This window comes from Athalia rosae, chromosome 7 (assembly GCF_917208135.1).
Source record: "Athalia rosae chromosome 7, iyAthRosa1.1, whole genome shotgun sequence".
NCBI lineage: Eukaryota > Metazoa > Arthropoda > Insecta > Hymenoptera > Athaliidae > Athalia > Athalia rosae.
Window position 1 is genome coordinate 12,865,788 of NC_064032.1, and position 21,033 is coordinate 12,886,820.

The 21,033-nt window shown below is 40.8% G+C and overlaps 1 protein-coding gene across 1 annotated transcript; it reads right to left on the reverse strand.

The window, feature by feature from the left end:
- Positions 1-8,773: 8,773 nt before the first annotated feature.
- LOC105687927 (ichor) lies at positions 8,774-19,393 on the reverse strand. Its single transcript, XM_048659174.1, has 2 exons — positions 17,938-19,393; positions 8,774-12,383 (listed from the first exon to the last, which is right to left on the reverse strand). Exon 2 carries the CDS (start codon positions 11,203-11,205, stop codon positions 9,898-9,900), a length of 1,308 nt encoding a protein of 435 aa, XP_048515131.1. The 5' UTR covers positions 11,206-12,383; positions 17,938-19,393; the 3' UTR covers positions 8,774-9,897.
- Between the last annotated feature and the right edge of the window lie 1,640 nt (positions 19,394-21,033).

Genomic DNA, 21,033 nt, shown 5'->3' on the forward strand with positions numbered 1-21,033 from the left:
AACGTTGCGTTGAATTAATTTCCATTCAAGACGAACGGTCGCGCGCTTCAACGAAAACGTTCTTTTTTACTTCTCAATTAATATTTCATACGATTGGAAAAGGACTTATGGGCATTGGTTCGATACCAGCTGGCGGGCATCTTTTCAGCTAGACGACACCACAACGACGACGACGAAACTATACGTGTTGCGTACGGGGGTAATACGAGGCCCGTGTAGCTCCGTAGCACGTTTATACTTGTGTGCAGTGTTAACGGCCTTGCTCTATGTGGGTCATGAAACAAGGTCCTACGACCACGAGACTTCCAACCGCCTGGCGTTACCCGGTTGCCTTCCTCTTTCCTCCATACCGTACTGTACTGTACGTCCGCATCGGCATCGTCATCGACATGGGTAGGCCCCGTTCGCCGCTTTTCGAATTGCCCGCTACTACTCTGCAACACCTCGAATCGAAATGCTCGGCGTTCGTTACGCGTTCCCTCTATTTTCTATTTTCGAACGTCGCTCATCATTTTTTTTTTTTTCCTTTTTTTTCACACACAATTTATCGCGGATCAAAAACTCGCGGTCGCGCTGCCGTCTGGGATCGACCGAGCTTGCGGGGGATGATAAATTTTCGACGATATGGAAATTATCAAAAATTTTGCGACGATACGTACAAAACCATCCGTTTGCGGTAGCCAAAGAAATGCACACGTACGCGTATCGTTTACGTACATGTACGATACGTATCACCAAATGTCACGAAATGACCCACTATTTAATGTCACGAGTTCAAACTTCACCGGACACACACATGTGTGTGTGTGTACCGTGCACACGTGTACCATGGACACCTATGCGCGCTAATTATGAACTGCACAAAAGTTTTTTTTTCATCAGGTCGTGAAGGAAAAGAAAGAACAAAAAAAAAAAAAAAAAAAAAACACCGATAAATACGTTCATTGATGAAATGATTTTTCTTTCTCTCTCGTTTTTCGGAAAGATTCAAATTTTTTGTAAAAGAAAATGTAAAGGAAATTCTAATCAATCAACGTAGACGAAATAATCGAAGAAATTGCATCGACTGTTGTTCGTCGGTCACACGTTGTATTGGTAAAACAGAATAATTAGAAAACGGAGTTTTTGATACATGCTTGCGCGCGTATCTAGATACATTTATATTTTAACACACAAGGTACTCACACACCGTCAACTATTGTCCCACAGTGTACGTTACACGGTATATAATTTGCATTTCACGAAGGTATTAGAATTCGATCGCGGTATAGAGACAATGGTAATTAGGATTTTCTTCATAAAATAGTACATCTGATAAAACCTAAGGCAACTTGACAACTGAGCCGCTTTAATACTTTTATATACTCATGCGTACACATGTATACCATATCTATAACACGTGCAGTGAATTCTTAACTGTTCCCTCATACAATGCCCGTACACAAATATGCGATGAGGTATTCATAAAACTGCATAAGGTCTGGATTCTAATTTCCACGACTGCGACTATGCGCTAATCGCGTTATAAATTCATGATTATAAACGGTTTTTTCGAATCAAAAATTGGTAAAATTTTTTCAAAATAATACCGTCAATTACATCATGTTCACGTATGACGTATTTCGTGTACTTGTTGCACGTATGTACATACACCGCATGTCGGTGGGAACTTTACCACGGGAATGAAGAGTGATTTTTTTTTATTTGTGTTCGTGTTTTTTTTTTTTTTCTTTTATCATTATCATCTTCTTCATAATTGTTACGAGCAAATTTATGATTATTCATTCTTCTGCAACATATTTGCAGAAGACGGTAAATAAAAAGTAAAAGAGAAAAAAAAAAAAATTAAAATTAAAACTGCCTCTCAGCGCGCATGTGAAAATGAACGATTGATTCGATTATTTCATATGATTCCAATACAGCGATTTTGTCATAATTTCACGAACCGTTTTTTGCGGATTTGGGCAGAAATATGAATATCGAAGGGTCGACGATTTCGAGAGCTGCACGACGATTGTTTTTTCGATTTTTGCTCGTTGATTCATCGAATCAATATTTATCCATGTATTTTTTTTTCTTTTCCTATGGTTTTCCGCTACTGTACAACGATACGTGTTCGGTCATACCATCTGTAGTAAAAGGAATATACACGGTATATGTCGAAACTGCAGAAATTTGAAACCGTTATAACAGGATATCGTAAATTTGGGTGTAGGTACGTATACACAAGTATATATCCTTGAAAAGAGAAGAGAACACACGTATATACATATAATTTCGATTTCTTATAAGGAATTTGAAATGTGAACGGTGCAGAGAAATTATTTCGTTATCTTATCATAGATGGTATATAAATATACACGCATAAGTGTATACCCTATATGTACGGTACGAACCATAATCTATCATTAACAAAATTTGACTAATTGTTAAATTTTTCAAATAACGTGCAATCGATTACCGAATTTATACTGTACGACAAAGTTATCCGTGAAGAAGAAAATCGATAGATTTTTCAAAAATTTCTATTTCATTTCTCGATTCTCGTTACCTTTCCCTTCTCTGCTCATCGTCGAAGAAAAATGAATAAATAAAATAAAAAAAAAATACAATTCCGTTGCACGGATATGCGTGTATCGGGTACAGTTTAGTTTTTTAAACTCGATATTCATATATTTCATTTTTTTCCATATCACAAACACATACCGTACACTCATTTCGTGAAGTTGTGTATATGTATACAGCGGAACAGTAATTGTGTGCATCTGCGTTCTGCACGTTCGCCTTTGGAGTTTCATCCGAATATATGAGAATCTAAAGTGTGTCAAATTTCGAGTTGGCCTGGTTCCTGCATATATATATATTTATTTTTTTTTTAAACACCATCCGGAAGGGAAAGGGAAAGGGGGAAGGAATCAAGGATGACGGGGGGGGGGGGGGGGAAGTGGCAGGGAAGGGGCTACCGCAATTTTGATTTAAGATACCCATCCACCCGAAACACGACGAGGAATCAACGCGAACGCGACGCTCATATTTAGTGGCCATCAAATTTTTTTTTTTTCAATACAAAATCAGCCGGACTCAAATCCATCCCGATTCCTCCCATACTTTTTATTTCGCCACGACTAAAAATCTATCGACTTATCGGATGAGATCGGAGGAGACAAAAAAAAAATCATTCAACGAACCGGATGACGAATATTTTGCCTCTTGTTCGTAAAGGAGAAGAAAACCAACAAAAAAAAAAAGCAAAATAATCTCCGGTAATGAGCGATGTACCGTCAAGTTTCTAGTTCTTCTTGTTTCGTCTCTCTTCGTTATTTTCGTTTCCTCGTTTCGGTCATTCTTTTTATTCAAAAAATCGATTATCGCACGTATGTATGAGGCGGACAGGTGTGTGTGTGTGTGCACGAGGTATCGAAGTAAAGTAAGGTGCACGCATACTGTACATAACTATTTACCAGAAGTAAATGAGCAAGTAAGTGAGCTGTTAATTCCCCCCTCATTGTACCCTTTCCCCCCCCCCACCACCCCGTCGCCTCTCGGTACGAGGTCTTTTTTTTTTCATCTTTCTTCCGATGAGAGTTAGTGCAGCGGAATCTCGATGTATAGGTACCTCGTGGTGTAGGTATACACGTACACGCGGCGTACGGAAACAAACCGGGTGTGACCGGTAGAAAAAGAAAAAGAAAAAGAAAAAGAAAAAAAAGAAGAAGAAGAAGAAGATTTGCAAAAGTTTTATTGCGACGAGCAACAACGACGGCAATAACTAAAACAGCGGCAGCAACAGCAACAGCAACAAGATCCTGTACCGCTGCACCGAGTACGAAAGAAGTGTGCCGTCTAAGTGGAACAGCGTTGCGCTGCCTGGCACGAAACTGGTTGAAACTATAGATATCGGCGCACTTCGTCGCTCGGTGGAAAGACTTTCTTTAAAATGGTATAGGATGGTTAAAACTATTTGTGCCGAAGGTGGTGTGTATAAAGTTGCAGGTAGCTCGTAACTTGCGTAGCTGTAGATGCTAACATGCGCTACGTGCACACGCGTCTAAAATCGCGACTTTTTACGGTCGGTATAAAGCGCGTATATTTTGGCGAACCATATTCACGCGTCGTGTAATGTACGCCAACACGTATACATGTACAACAACGTATGACCTTTCTCCAAAAAGTTCTTAACCCGAAAAGAGAAGTCGAAATTAAACGATCGTCGTCGTCGTGATCGTGATTATAATTTTATGGTACATATAGAGAAACAAATTTATGTGTAAAATGTATCGCTCGATCGCTACGAGGTTGTTCGGCGATCGGCAAAAAACATTGAATAAATAATCGAAACAGGCAAAAACTAATGCTTCCTAATATCATACCGATCGCATCGCTGAACAGAATCTGCGGCTCTTCCATTAGATTCTATCTATTGCGGAAATTTTCGAAAATTTCATTCCGCACAATATTTCATCTGAACTCTCGCGCAATCGTCACTTCGTTTTCTATCAATTTCTTTTCTTTTTTTTTTGGTTTTTCGGTTCTTGAAAAAATTCAAGTCCAAAATTCTTCGGGGCCCGATCCATCGTTGGACGTTGGACGATCATGAGGTACACCGCATATACGTGCATTATGTATATTACATAGAGGTATACCTATGTGTACATAAAATAATACGTACACATATGTGGGTTTCGTCGTACACATCGTCGATGTACTCGTACGTATATCCATATGCATCATCGTCGTCGATGTGGTGGTTCGGTCCTAGCAGGTCCAAAAATGTAGGTCATCGTGAGGCTGTGGAAGAAGGTAGGTAGGTTGGTAGGTAGTGAGTTAGTAACTATGTAGTCGGTACGTACAGTAACGAACACATAAATAAATGCATATATATATAATGTGTGTGTGTGTGGAATATATATATATATGTACATATTTATGTTACGTACACGTACTCCAGTGTCGAGCGAGTCCTGAAGATGTTTAGCCTCTAACTGTTAAACTCGAAACACACTGGTGAGTCTATGAAATAGTCCCGCAGCATCCGTGGCATCAGCAATCACCGGAGTTTCACAGTCGCAGTTACAATTTTACGCATACACATAATTGTACGTGAGCGTATTTTTTTTTTTTCTTTTACCGAATGATAGATTTAAAATTTTCTCAAGTTGCAGTGATTCGAAAAAACGAAAACCAATCATCTGCAGTAAAAGAAGAGAGGAAGCGGAAGAAGACGAAGAAAAAAGAAGTCCCTATACGATTTCTTTTGCTCTTTCTCGTTTACGTATTAGTCACAAATTTTAGATTTGAAAACAAAAAATTACCCTGCAAAATCAATGAATGATAATTATATCAAATAACACTGATATCAATGATGATGATAATCAAGGTGTGATAAAAAAAAACACCGTTAAACATAATCGAATAATAACTACTATTACTTATACCTATATACTTCGAATGTATAGGTGATCGATCGCGGTAGTGATCTATAAAAGAAGTAAAAATAAAAACAGCTATGATCAACGGATTTTTTTTTTTTTGATTTTTTTTTTCTTTTTCATTCAAAAAAACTTATAATCACTTTTCACGTAATTATTCTATTAATATTTATAGCCGATAATTCGGCACATACTATATTATTATTACTATATATATTTACTACATATTTTATAGTATATAATATATATTTAAAAATTAGTTTAAATACAATACTGCAATCGTCTTCCTTTCCTTTCGAAATATACAACAGAAAATAAAAACCAAAAAAGGAAAAAAAGGAATTGCCAAGTTTCTTTTTTCTAATGTACCCCTCGTATTGAATATCCGAATAAATATATACATAACACGCGATTGACACTAATAATAAAAATAATAATGATATAATATTAACAACAACAACAACATCAATGCTAATTAAAAATTAAATGATAATAGCTCGTTAGATATAGTTTGAGATTTCTGTTCATTTATCATTTTTAATTAATCATCAAAGTATTTCTTCCATTTTATATTGTTTAGTATTGTTTATTTCTTTTTTTTTACGTTATTTTTATTTCATTTTTTTTTTCTTATTCCTCTCCAAGTTTTCCTTAAATAATAAATAATTAATTTCGTTAACAATGTATAACAATAATATTGCGTAGCCAGCTACGCTAGGTACCGAGTAATAGTCGCCATTCTGCTGAAATATAATGTCTAACATTTCTTTCTTTCTTTTCCTTTTCTTTTTCTTTCTTCGCAAATTTTTTTCTTTTTTTTTTTTTTTTGTACTCAGAGAATATGAATAATTATTCCACTTGTTTTCACGATATCTATCTACTGATATGTAAATTAAATATTACAGGTGACGTTCATCAGTTCGAAAAACGAACGTTGAATAAAAATTCAGCTCTGAACAATTAGATTAATTATTGAAACAAAAATGTTCATTATTATCTTTTTCCTTTTTTCATTCCAATTTTTTGTTCTTACGTAGGTTTTCTTCAGCCACAAATATCCGTTATTAATCGCGATAAGATTGAGATAATCAAAAAGGAATAGAAATTTTTTTTTTTTTTTTGGGAACTGAGATCTGCGGGCACACCGTATTTATATTTATGATATAATATTTACACGTATCCCAGACATTGTCATGAATATATATTTTTTACGTACATATATTGCCCCTTTTTTTAATATCGTTATTACAAAAATCCGTTAATTATGTTACACGCACCGCGAGTGTTTTCCTTTCTTTTTTTCTTTTTTTTTTTTTTTTACTTTAATTCGTTGCAATCGCATTTCAGGGTGCGCTGTTAATTGTGAAAATTGAGAGAGAGAGAGAGAGATGGGGACGAAAATCGATTAAAATTATTGAAAGAATAAAAAAAATTACAGTCGCAAAGAGATAACCACGTAATATTGTCAGAAAAAAAACTTACGCCTTCGATACGCCCTGCGAGAGAACGGTGAGGAACTTAAAAACACATATAGATGTATCGTACGTTTCTGTTGGAAGTGGTCGCGATCAACGTATGCTTCGAAATATTCTTATCTCTCGTTCTACGAACGAACCCGAGCTCCACTGGGGTCGGCGTAGCCAGCAGCGTAGACGCTTTGTTATGAGGCGTCACCTTGAGGGTCGTACATCAAAACAAGTTGCCTACGCCCGTGGCTACGACGACTCAAGCGGAGCTCGGGCTGGCTCGTGAAACGAGAAATACGAATATTTCGAAGCATCCCCGTTGATCGCGACCACTTTCGACAGAATCGCCCTGTAAAATTCATACACACGTTTGGTACGACAGGTATGAAAACAGGGGGTTGATGAGAGAAATAAAAAAAAAACGAACGAACGGACGGACGAAAATGATAATGAAAATACAATAAATAATGATACTACTGATAATGTTAATTTGCGTTAAAAATAATGTGTACATACATATTATATACAAAACGTAAAGTTGGAAATATAGATCGCAGAAAACGAGAAGAAAAGAAGGGAGGGTAAAGGATTTTATCGAAAATCAAAAAGATAAAAGGGAGAGTCAGAGAAATAGAGAGATAATGAGCATAATTAAAATACAGAACAAAAAAAGAAAAGAAACGGACAGCCATTTGTTTGTATTTTTTTTTTATCATTTATAGAATAACAGGTTTGTTTTTTTTTTGTTCTTTCTAATTCGTAATTTTTATAAATATTTATATTCTATTTAAATATGTATAGTTATCTAATTTTATTTTACAAATTGCAATCACCGACCACTGCAGCACGTACACACTGTATATATATATATATGTATAGGTATCCATAGGTATATGTAAAGCAATCAAAATGTGAAATATTCACATACGTTTTCGACGAGTTGTATTTAGGGATTTCAAGTACGATAACAACTCGTAGTATTATAACAATAATAACAATAGTCATAGTAATAATAATAATATCGATGATGTTAAAGAACGAATGAAAAAGAATCCAATCAATCGAACACTGCTGCTAGAGAAATTTAAATTTTCAAAATTTTTAATTCGGAATTCAACGCGGACTTTGTAATCAATGCGAATGAAGAAAAGAAATAAAATAATCTGTTAATTTCAATTTGATTATTTAAAAATGATGCTGTTGTGTTTTTCTTTTTGCAATTATCACTATTATTCATACGTGTAATTTATTACCTTAAAAACCCGTATCAATGTCGGCCCTATCTGAAGATAAAAATTTGTAACTTATTTTTAAATTATAATCCACTATTTTATATATATATTTATTTTATATACTTGGGGAGGGGGGCAATTGACAAAATAATAACAATTACTATTATTGTTATTTTTGTTGTTGTTGCGGTTAAGAGACTATGATCGTTGTGTGCGCGTATGTGTTTCATATTTCGTTGGTTTGATTTTTTTTACGTGTGTTTTATGTTGTTGTTGGTTTTTGTAGGGTTTTTTTTTTTTTTTTTTTTACAATAAAAAGAAAAGTTAAATTAAGATTAAATATAAAATAAAAAGACAAAGGTACAGTAGCGGAATAAATAAAAAGATTTGAAGAAAAAGAAAAAAAAAATAATTATAAGAAACTCATTATTAACAAACACAGCATGGACAGCGTACAGCAGAATAATAGTAAAAAATAGTTAATAGAGTAGTAATAATATTAATAATAACAATTACTATAACGGTATCGAAAAAAGAAAACATAAATAACGAAACGATTAATATCAAATTAACATAAAGGATAAAATAATTACAATAATCAATATAAATACTACCGATAGATCTATCTGTATGTGATATATATAAATATATACTTCTTTTTTAATTATCATCTTTCTTTCAATATTTACACTCGAATGATAATTATCTTATTAGTGGCAGTTCCTGTCTGCACAAGGAGAAAATCCTTTTTTTAATTTCCGTTTTTATTCAATTGCAATTCATTTTTCGAAATACTTTTACGTTTCCTTTACTCTTTCATTTTACTCGCGAATCAATTGATTAATCGATTCTTTTGACATTGCGCGCACAATGTACCGTATACTCACTACAAAGAGAAAAAAAATCATTTCCATAACGTCGCGCCTGGCGTTTTTGATATCGCCGAACGATTTTTCTTTCCATTTTTTTTCCTCCAATTTCTCTGACAGTTATATTGAACGTTTGCAGCATGTATACAGTAATAAAAAGTAAAAGAGAAAAAAAAGAAAAATTTCACTTTTTATATTTAATATACATCGAACCGGAACTCTATAGCCACAAGGCTTCATACCTCGTCTCATTGGCTAATAAAACCGCGATTCGTTCGGATCTTTCCGCAGCAGTCGAGCAGGAATTGATCTCACTTAAATTTACCTACCTACAGACATCACGTAGATCAATTCGTTCGCCATTTTGTCGTTTTATTATTATTATTTTTTATAAGATTTTTATTTCTTCTCATTGGACTTTCACGTCGAGCCGTCATCGCTATCATAATCATTATCGTCATTATAGATATAATGCAGATTGATCGTGGTTTTTTCTCACCTCATTTTTACATTCCGGATATTCGTCGGTGTTGACTTTGCGTAGAATATATGTCGACGGAATTTCGAATGCACACATCGTTTTTGCAGATGTTAGATTATACGGGTGATTGATGATTTTATTTCCCTGACATTCTCCGTACCTCCGACTGATCATCGAACTCGACGCAATCGTGCCTACGATTCAAATGTGCCTTGAAAACTATCGTTATCAATGATAGATCACTGAAAAAGAACGAGTACGTCATCCTTTTTTCTATTGTATTTCATACGCGATCCTTGCGACGTTCGATAGTTAAAGTTTTCGTAATTTCTTTCACAATTTTCGTTTCGTTATTTTCACGAAGAAACAAGAAAAAAGAATTGGAAAACGAAAGGAGTGATCAGTTGTTGTTTTTCTCTTCTAATCTCTACCGATCCGTTTGTGTATCTGTTGGTGTTTTATCAAGTGGGCCTTCTGCCTGAACGCTTTACCGCAAACTTCGCATCTGAAAGGTTTCTCGCCTGTATGCGTTCTCAGATGTACTTTGATATTACTTTTATTGAGAAATCCTCTGTTACAAATGGAACACCTGTGCACCGGTTTTTCTTTACCACCTATGAGACCGGATTCCGTGCCGTAAGGCAGCCCCGTGGTGGTGGAAGGATTTTTTTTAGACGAATTCTGCGACCCCGTCGGCGGTCTGCATCTTTTCCTCGGTAACGTGGGTGCCGCGAACGAGGAATGAAGGAGATGATCGGGACTGCAGGAGGTGGACACCCTTCCCGGAGGACTGACGGGGGGATAGGGACTGGTGGACGACGGCGTTTCGCCGCACGACGTCGAATTGCCCAAACTGTTGCCAGCTTGAAGTCTCGCGTGTAGAAGCGGCGCGTAATTCTGTTGGGTCAGAATACTGTGCAACGTGGATCCGCTGTGTTGGTTTTGGCTTTGCGACGACGAATTGGCGGCGTTCGCGTTCCCGTATATCTGCGAGAACGGACTCGGCGACGCGTTGTTCGCGTCTTGTTGTTGCTGTTGCTGTTGCGTTTTCGGCGAACACGCGGCGTCTATCCAGTCCAAGTCGATCCAGGTGTCCCGCGAGGCGTTCGGATCGTTTTCGGAACCCGGACCGTTCCCTCCCCCGGGCACGGTGGTGTCGGCTATCGCCGAGCCGATGATCGCCGCGATGTCCTCGATGTCGTAATCCTCCTGCTGCGTGGATTGGGGGAGCTGCTGCTTCGGATTGCCCTGGGGACACGGCGTACTCGACGAGACTACCGGCGACTCGTAATACTCCTGATTCGAGGACGGCGTAGGCGAGGACGACTGCAGCCCCGGTCTCTGGGAGGACGCTATCGCGTGATAGTGGTGACCCGGTATCCCGTTGATGCTCAGGTGTCCGGTGTACCCGGTGAACGGTGGCAACGGTTTCAATTCGGCCAGCGATTGGGAGGCCACGCCGACCGACGAGCCGAGCAGGTACGAGTCCAAGGCGTCCTGGAGACCGGCCGCCGTTTGCTTGACGTCAGCGGATTCCAAAAAATCCGTACCGGTCGCGCCCCACGCCGACAACAGCAGACTGTCCACACCGACGACCTCCGCCGGCGAACCGCCGACCACGATGTTGTTGCCCTGTCCGGGGTGGTGGGATTGTTCGACGCCCGAATTCGGTCCGCTGAGATGCGGCGGAGCTCCCGGAGGACCGGCCTGTTGCGTCTCGTACTTCATGTCGTTTATGAGATCCGATTCCGACAACGGGGAATCGTCGCAGCGCGAATTCGTCGATTGTAAGATTCTCCTCAGGTCTTCCTTGGACAAATGAACCCCCGACGACTGATGTCCGGATCTCGATCTGTTGGCCAATCGATTTTGCGATGTCGTGATAACGTTGTACGGCGATGTGGCCGTCAAATTTTCTTCTTGGTCTTCCAATACGTCGCAACAGTATTCGACCTTGACGGCCGACGCGCAATTCGTTCTCTCGTCGTTTATACCCGAATACTCCGACTTCACCGTGGCGGAATTCGTATTGTTCGAGGTGCAGACGTCGCTGTTGCTCGATATCGCGGACGTCGAGACTTTCGACGTTGATAACAGAGAGCTTAAAAGTGAATTATTGAAATCTCTGACGGAATTACAAGAGCCCCCGCCTTCGGTCGACCCCGAACGATGCCCGGGTAAGCAATCGGGTGCTTCCTCGGACTTGATTCTAACGTTGAGAGATGAGAGTATGCCGTGCAACGAATCAGGAGACGTCGCCTCGGCGACGTTGCTCCCTTGAAAGTCGTGATGACCGCTCGACGAAGTCAATAACGAGCATAAAATGTTGCTCTGTGTCGTCGAAATTGTGTCACGTGGTTGCGGCGATAACGACGACGACGACGACGACGTACCGTGCTGATGAAGTCCCGTATTTGCCGACGAGTTCGACGTATTCGCCAACAGTGCAGCCAACGAATTATTCTGCTGCACCGTCGCTACGGGAACGTGGTGATATCCGGACGACACTACCGGAACGTTTGTATCCCTCTGATCATCCGAGTCGTTTTGCTGATGCTGATGATGCTGCTGATGCCTCACGTGGCAACCGATCGTCGAAGTCGTTCCAACGTCCAACGGCGATACAACGTTCCTCGATGTACTGCAATTCGACGAAACGCCCCCAACGTGATGAGTGCAGGGTGTCGACGTCGACGGCGAGTACGAGGGGGCTGGTGAATTCGGGGTTGTTGTTGTTGTTGCAGGGGCCGCGGGACTCCCGTAATTGAGAATCGAGGTCGCTGATGAGGTCGACCTGGGCCCCTCGTCGACGCGGGCGGGGCCTGGGGGAAAATAGGGACCAGGGCTCCACCAGGGATCCACTCTACTGCCGGGGGTGCTGCAGCCTCCAACGGCCCCGCGAGGACCTGAAACGACAAAATTTAATAATAACGACGAACGCTACCTCGCCGACGATCGTCGCTCCGATAATTAATATCGTCGCCGTGCAGGGGCCGCGACTCTGACTCTGTCTCTGACTTTGACTTTGACTTTGACTTTGACTTTGACTTTGGCTTGAATAGGCGTCCGTGAGGAAAGACCCTACGGGTACGAATACACGGTGAACGAGTATAAACGAGCCCACAGCCGGTATCGCCGTCTGGTAAGTTGAGGAGGCGTCGATCGGTCACCACTACCTTCGCATCTGCAAGAGAACGCGACCACTACAGAACCACCATTTACCATGACATCCACCACTCCTCTCTCTCTCTCTCTCGGAGAAGAAGAAGAAGAAGAAGAAGAAGAAGAAAGACTTGCTCCTGCTAACTAGGTCAGTGGCACACCAGCCAGCCACGGACGGGTACCTCGCGTCGCTTCACCAACCAAATTGTTTTGCTCGAGGACCCTTTTCACGAATTTCATTATACCCGTGTACACCACCGCCGTACCGTAGTCTCGTAATTTCTTTTTTATTTTTTACCGATTCCGCCGAAAAAAAAAAAAAAAAAAAAAAAATGAAATAAAATCGCAAGTACAATTTCAACTGTATCCGAATCCGTCGAATCCGAAGCGCCGAAATATTTCGTCTACTCTTTATTCGCTTGTACGTAATTCAGATTTCCTTTCTTCGTGGAGGAAGAAACGAAAAAATAAATAAATAAATGAATAGAAAAAAAAAAAAAAAAAAAAAAAAACCACCTAAATTCTCGCGTTCTAATTTCCAAAGTGTGCGAGGACGACGACGACGTCTGCTTCGCCAACACCATTACTCCCTTGCGGAAATACAAATTGTGTGTACGTATGATACATACATACATACATACGTGAATACACACACGGCAATTTTGAAGATCGAACGAGGTCAACGTGGTGCACGCATCCGCGTGTCCGGAGTACGCGACGTCATGCAAATCAGGCCCATCTCTACCTCTCCCCTTCTACCGTTCTTTCTCTCTCTTACTCTCACTCTTTCTCTCCCTCGATCCCATCTCTTTCTCTCCCTCGATTCCCCCTCCTTTTATCTTTCTTTCTTTCCTCTTTTTCTTTTTTCTTTTTTTGTTTTTTTCCTCTCATTCCATCTTTCTCGATGCTGCTATACCGACCCGTACACCAACACCTAACCACCTCCACCTACCTACCTACCTACCCATACACCTCTGCGTTTGTGAACCTACGGGACGTACGTGGAAGGGGTCGTCGAGCCGTGACGCGCTCGGTACCGTTATCCAATGGCGCGGAAGCATCTCCGGCGTCGCCGTCGCGTAAAGCATTCGAAAAATTTTTCTCACCGTCCCACGGACCGGGGCCCACATTTCGGGCCTACGACAATGGTGGGCTACTTGTCAATGAGATCACTGGGTATCCAACCCGGGCAAATTCGGTGACCATAGGCGCGCGCGTGTGTGCACACGTTTTTGTGTTACCACTACCACTCGTGTTACGTGTCCGTTTCGACGCGGTGAACGTTAGGTAGAGGAGACTATCATCCGATACCGAAAAATAAACGCAAAAGAGCGAGCGAATCGAATGAAAGAAAAAAAAAAGTAAAGAAAAGAAGAAAAAAATTAAAGAAACACCACACCACGTATGTAGATCGATCGGATTGATTTTTCGTATATACCTGTCGTCGCTGACCCTGTCAGGTATTCCCGAAACTGTTTGGCGCGTATCGTGTATTGTACTTGTTAATCGCGAAAAAAAATAGGATATCCGCGAATAAACGGGGCACGCGGGATGTACCTTCGCGAAAAAAATGAAGAATCCAGAGCGATTGTGGGGAAAAAAAAAAAAAAAAAAAACATTGAACACGAAGAGGACCGCGGAAGGAAATTATCGACGAAAACTAACCGATGAATCTTTGATATCTGAATCAAAGTAGGCGCGATTTTAGCCGATCTAAATAACGTAGACATCATACGGTGGTCGGCCGTGTCCACCCATAGCAACGTCGATAAATCCGACGTACGTACGTAAGTAAGTACGTATTGTGTACAGGTAGGTACTATACACATTACCGCTACACTTTGCGGTGAGCTACGAGTGCATCGTGAAAATTCGTGTGTGCGTTCAAAATACACTCGCCGGTGTTGAATCGGTGTTCAATGTATATACATAGGTACATAATACGGGTACGAGGAGTTACTGGTTGGGGGGGGGGGTTGTCCGAAGTAGGACGGAGCACCGTTAACCCGTTGACGGAGAGGCCTAAACCTACACCTATATATATACACACCGAGGATTTTGCTATCCGCACGCGTAAGATCGCTTTCCTTTTCAACGCGAAAATGGCGCGTGCGAACCCTAAGACGACCCACATTCCGAACACGATCGCCACCGACGTCCATCGCTGTAACGTCCGTCGTCGTTATTCGTTCGAGTTTTATTTCGATTTTGACTACCCGAGTTTTTATCGATACGCACAGAGGCAAGCTTTTATCCGCCGAACGACAACGTATAACCGAACTATAACGACGTTATCGCTGCATCCGCGTGACCGTGATCCGCCGCGTGATCAAAACCGTAATTATGACGTGTCCGCGGGTACATCGCGCCGGTTTTTGAGGGGAAAGAGAAAAAAAAAGAAAAAAAAGAAATTGCTCGCTAACGGCGCCGGGATATTATTACTGTTCGTCGATTAGCTGACTAACCTCGTGAATCCGCGCGATTCCGATAACTCGACGTAAAAAATTTGGGGCACAACCGAAATTGAAATCTCAGTTGAAATTCTAACGAAAGACGGAAACGCGTATAGTACACACGGTAACATCGTCGTGTAAATTCAGCAAATGCGCGTATCTCAGAATTTATACCGTCATTAAATATTAACGTCCCGTAAGCCTATACATACATCATCCGTTCGCGTATACGTGAAAATATTTACCTACATACGATAAATTGTTGTTCGAAAAATGAGGGCTTTATCTGAACCTGTATATATAGTGGTATTCGGAGTGCAGGTTGACGTATATCCAGCACGGATTACGTTAAAAGAGGAGATCGGCTCGTTAACGTGGAGGTAGAAAGGTGCGCGCAAAATTTCTGCACATACCCATACCCATTTCCCATACGAATTTCGAAGATACGGATACTTTCTCGCGGGAGAGACGAATTTTTTTTTTTTTTTCCCTTCTTTCTTCGTTTTCTTTAAATTATCGTTTCACGCCCGCGAGATTGCGAGGAAAGAAAGAAAAGAAAAAAAAAAATTTTTTTACTCTCAATCGCGTCTAACGAAGGGGAGCAGGACGTCGTACGATCGGCCGTAACGTGGCTCTCGACGTCGCTTATGCGGGCGTTCGTGTCTCCCCCACCGGGCGCGTTACGCGCGTCCGACCAGTGACTGACTTCTACTACTTGGACCGTATCCCCGCGTCTCTCCAGCGATTCGCGCCGTCCAACGATATTTACGGTACAATAGAACGCGATTAGGTGTTCCCTTGCAAATTTTTTCGATTGGGAGCTACGCTTTCGTTCAACATTATTTTTCGGGTCGAGATGCCCGACGATTCGATAAACGTCCAACGTATTTGATAAATAAATGCGAATAAACGAACGTCCGCTACGTCCGCTGAACGGAATCTTCGGTGTGCCGGAAAAATTGGACCAAAGATCGAATTCGCTATACGGACGATGATCGATTGCGATCTAATTCGTGCTAACAATGGCCCCCTCCCGCCAATTTTTGCATCGCGGGGGCGTGAATCGTCTAACTGTACAGCGAACCGGTATACAACGCATCTCGCGTCTCGATCGCCGTTCTTATATTCATCTGTATCCGTCTGCTGACCTTGTCCTGGGTACCCTAATTGATACACTGCGAGGTTTTCGACATGAGGAGTGATGCAAAAATCTGTCGGAGAATCCATTTTTTTTCTCCCGTATCTCTCTATACGCTGGCGAGCGCGATTCTGTTCCTCGCCGCGCCACCGCGAATACGAATCGCGTCCATGTGCACGATATACGTGATCATATATTCACGAATACATATACAACGTACACTTACTACCCAGAGTTCTAGGTCACGGTGAGGTATTACAAAGACAATGGGGATCCGTTCGCGTTTGCCCCCCCCCCCCGCGATCATTGACTACTTAAATACGAGCGAATACACAGCGGTACATTCCGTTCACAGTGTCGCTGTGTATTACTATCTCCGAATGTGGGCGGAAGTTCCGGGACTAATTCCCCCCCCCCCATCCCCACCCCTCCATCCCCCTCGAATATTCGCTTCGGTCCTTTTCTTCCCCTTCCTTCCGAAGAAAACGCACCGACGACGACGAAGACGCGGCGGTGTAAGGCGTAAAATATTTGCGGAACCGCGCGCGCGCGCGCGCGCTCCGAGTCGTACGGATACCACCTCGTGAGAGACGCCGCGAGTCGCGGAAGACCTCTGCAAACGATGTGGTACACTGACCTACTCTCGAAGTCGATCCCCTCCGCGTGCTCCCCGCTTTTGTCCTTGTCTATCTCTCGCCGTGTATTGCCCACTGCTTTATTCACGGCGCGGCTGTGGCTCGGTCGGTGGCCTTTCCTCTCCGATGTGTGTTCCGCGGGCATATCTCTTGTACCGTACCAGAGGTGCACGTTGCCGTATGCGCGTAGCGTGTCCGTGGGCTGGTTACCACCACCGCGCTGACGGACGGACGGACGGGGATCGATGTTTTATACATACCTCCTGTACACGAATAATGCGAACGGCAACAGGCTAGAAAAGATGAAGTTTACCTATCGCGGCAGACGCGATCGACTTTTACAGGCAACCATTAAGACGACGACGACCACGACGACGATCGCGATCCCGAGGATCTGGGACGTGCACAGGGGATACGGTACGAAGGAAACCGTCCGGGTCGGATCCCCGAATAAAGAGAAAAAAAAATAAAAAAAACAAACAAACAAACACCGCAGAATTTTCGCAACACCGAAATTCTGGAATCGGACGTGCGGCGATATCGGTGAGGTTCTCTTCGATCAGGTTCGGGGAATCGAAATTTTTGATACTATCGATGACGATGAGGAGGTTTGCCTGAATTCTTTCGAAGGTCCGATAGAAGAATATTGATATGCTAGAAAAGTTCGGAATCGATTTAAATTGAAACGCAACGATCGTTCGCACATCGGTTTGGTTCACCACGCGACGACGACTACTACTACGACGACGACGACGACGACGAAGAGGAAAGGAGAAATTTTCACCGCTAGATGTATATAGATATACAAATGCCTACGTTATACACCAGAAATCGACGATTGCCGACAGCCTCCGTCAGTCCGTTCGTCATTCAGTCAGTCAGTCAGTCAGTCAGTCAGTCAGTAGGCCCCTGGAATACCTGATGCCAATTTCGATTAGCAAATGTCAAAGAACCATGGTATATGTTTCCTTTAGCTGCTGGAATGAAAATGGGTGGCAAAAAAAATAAAAAATAAAAAAAAAAAAGTTTGAAGAAAGGGGGATCGAACGAAAAAATGTGTACATGTACTTACATATAAGCAGCGTGGTATCCAGAGTGGATTTGTATGATGAGCCTTCAGGTCTTCTTATATTATATCTATCCAGTGGTTCACGTTAACGCACTACTTTTTTTTTTTTCCTTTCTATGTTTTAGCACTGATCACCGAATAATATCAAGATATTGTTGGTGTTTCGTCAACTTGCACATTCCAACTTGCACGAAATTTATTGAAATCTTATTTCGTTTAGGTGTATTCGAATTATGAGCCGTTTCAATATTTCGCAATAACAAACAACAACAACAAAAACAACAATTAAATATTATTAATCTTTTATCACGTACCGTCCGTGAATGTTTATTAGTCCGTCAGTTGTTAATGTCCACTAAAATTGGGTCCACCGTTAAAACTTGCTTTTTCAACCGAAATATGTGAAATTTCCCGTTGCACCTTGCACATACAGTACACTCCTCTTCCAAGTGGCGGTTATCCGACGTATGCTTTGAAATTTCAATTTTTTCGAAAAATGATGGTTTTATTCTCTCCTGGGCATTCAATTTTTCGTGGTAATTAGCTCTCCTCTAAATTCTCACAATCTCGAAAAATCATCACCAATGAATAACGCACCGTTTCAAACCCAGTTTATTCTTCCTCCGAAATTACTCCCGTGCGTATCTCTCTTCTTTGCGATTTTAAACAACAACAACAACAATAACAACATTCAAAAATAACAATGAAAACTCAAAAAGAATGAAATTTATATGTATACATTACAACAGCCACGTACACAATTATTAATCACGAGTGAAAATTGTAACGTTCTTTCGGATTTCTTTTATTCGGTGATCCCTTTATTTCCTTAGCAATTTATTCAATCATTTTCTTTTTCTTCTGTACTCGTAACAACAACAGCAACGCTTGTCATTTGTGATCACGAAAAATCATTCCCACTGTTCAGTTGTTACGCGGCCAAGAATTGAATTTCGAAAAAAAATAAAAAAAATTTTTTCGAATCAACGATAACAATCAATCACTGTGGATCGTTCGATCGACGATTAATTGAAAGATGAAAATAAAAGTAGTTTCTTAATTTCTCAAAACTGAAACACGTACAGCAATTATTTCTTTCAAATATCCAATAATTGAACGTTGTACACGAAAGCATTGCTCTCATTAATTTTTCTTCATTAATTAAACAATTTATTCATTCGATTATTTATTCATCCGTTCATGTACTCTTTCGTCTTCTCATTCCTTTTTCTTATCTCTTCTTCTTCTTCTGCTTCTTCTTCTTCTTCGTCTTCTTCTTCTTCTTCTTCTTCTTCTTGTTTTTCTTCTCCTTTGTTTTGTTATTGTCGTTCTAGTTTTATTTTTACTTCTGCTACCCACTTCCTCGCGACAGGCGAAATCCGACGAAAATTTCCAAAAGTACCGAAGAAGCGAACTGGATGGCCTGTGGGCCCTTACTGTGAGGGGCCTTGCATGGTTCGGACAGGCCCCTACTCGGGGCCTTCATGACCTCCCCACCATGCCGACAATTTCGTTCCGAGGCCTTCCCACCTCCGGAGGTACCGACGCCCCCACCGCGCGACACCTCTCTCTTCCCTTTACTCCCCTTTTCACCACTACTCTTTTATTTTCATCTCTCCTCTTATTTTCGTACCATTTCTTCTCGCACCTGACAAGAACGGAGAGCCGCAAACGCGCTCCGCGTCGCGTTTCGTACGCGGAAATGGCGCGCTATGCGCGACCCGATCCCGCATGTGTTGCGGAAGATGATGCAAAAGCGTTCTTTTAAAAATGGAAGCAAAAAAAAAAAAAAAAAAACGACTGGCATCAAATTTTTTCAATCATTGCCAAGCGCGGTAGGATTATTATCATTATACGGGTTACGGGACACGAACTGAGTCACACGATTCGAAAGAAAAAAAAAAAATCATCTTTATCCCACAGTTTCTGCGGAAGGTAGAAAAAAAAAAAAACTTCGTCATATTGTTCGAACGAACAAAATCTGAAGACAAAAAAACGATCTTTCGCTTATCGGTTTTCGGTACAAGCCCACATGTGTTTTTGACGTTATCTTTTTCTCGCGATGAAACTCGTATTTGTACTGAAAAACCGTTATTGTCGTGTGGGTGTGAGAGATCTGCAAAAAAAATAAATAAATAAATAAATAATAATATGGATGACGAGAAAAACCGAAAAAGAACCGGGTGTTCACGGTTATCTTTGACAACGGTTAATTCGTTACGAATATATACCTACATTTATTTTTTTTTTCATTTCATTAATTAATATCGTCATTGAAAAACTGAATTTTCAACACCAAGACTTTGATATCGACGAAATAATTAATTCGTTCCGAAGAAAGAGGAGCATCGACAAAAATGTGGGCAATTTTTTCACCCCGGCTTTTACGATAAAAAAAAACGGTTTTCCCATTCGTTTCTCTGTGAAAATGAATAACAGGAAATTTGAGTATAAAATGTTCGCGTAAAATTCGCTTCCAAATATCACGTATTTCGATGTGTATAACGGGAACAATACTCGAAATAAACGCGTCAATTATAAATCCGTTAAATACCAATTCGCGTATAATGTGCAGTACATTACGACCTAATACGCACAAGTGCAATTTTCAGATACGTCGTAAAATTTGCTGTTGTACAAAAATTTTACATTCGCAACGGCGAAATCGTGTCGAGTTTTTCTTTGAAAAATCAGTGAAAAAATGGAGCGAATTGAATTGAAATTTACTTTCGTTCGATTTTGGATTTCAATTAGGTAACTATATTTAAACCATAAATTGAATTCATGTAAATATAAATATATATTACACATAATTGGTATTTATGATATGTATAGTACATTTCGTAACAATTTGCAGTTACGTGCGCAAGTTTTTCTGAATAGTACAAAGCTACGTGTGTTAGGTGTTGCTTTATACAAACATACGTGTTCCTACGTAGACGTAAGAAAAACTAGAAAAAGAAAAAAAATAACCACCGAGTCCGTGGCGAACACTAACAATAATTATACTCTACTCCTGAAATTAATTAACGCGGAGCGAGGTATATATTGCAAAATTTTTATTACACTGTACTATCGTCTAATTTGTCGAGAATCTAA

Bases quoted from the DNA above. Each gene is read 5' to 3' on its own strand.
- LOC105687927 (XM_048659174.1), bottom strand. From the start codon at position 11,205: ATGAAGTACGAGACGCAACAGGCCGGTCCTCCGGGAGCTCCGCCGCAT.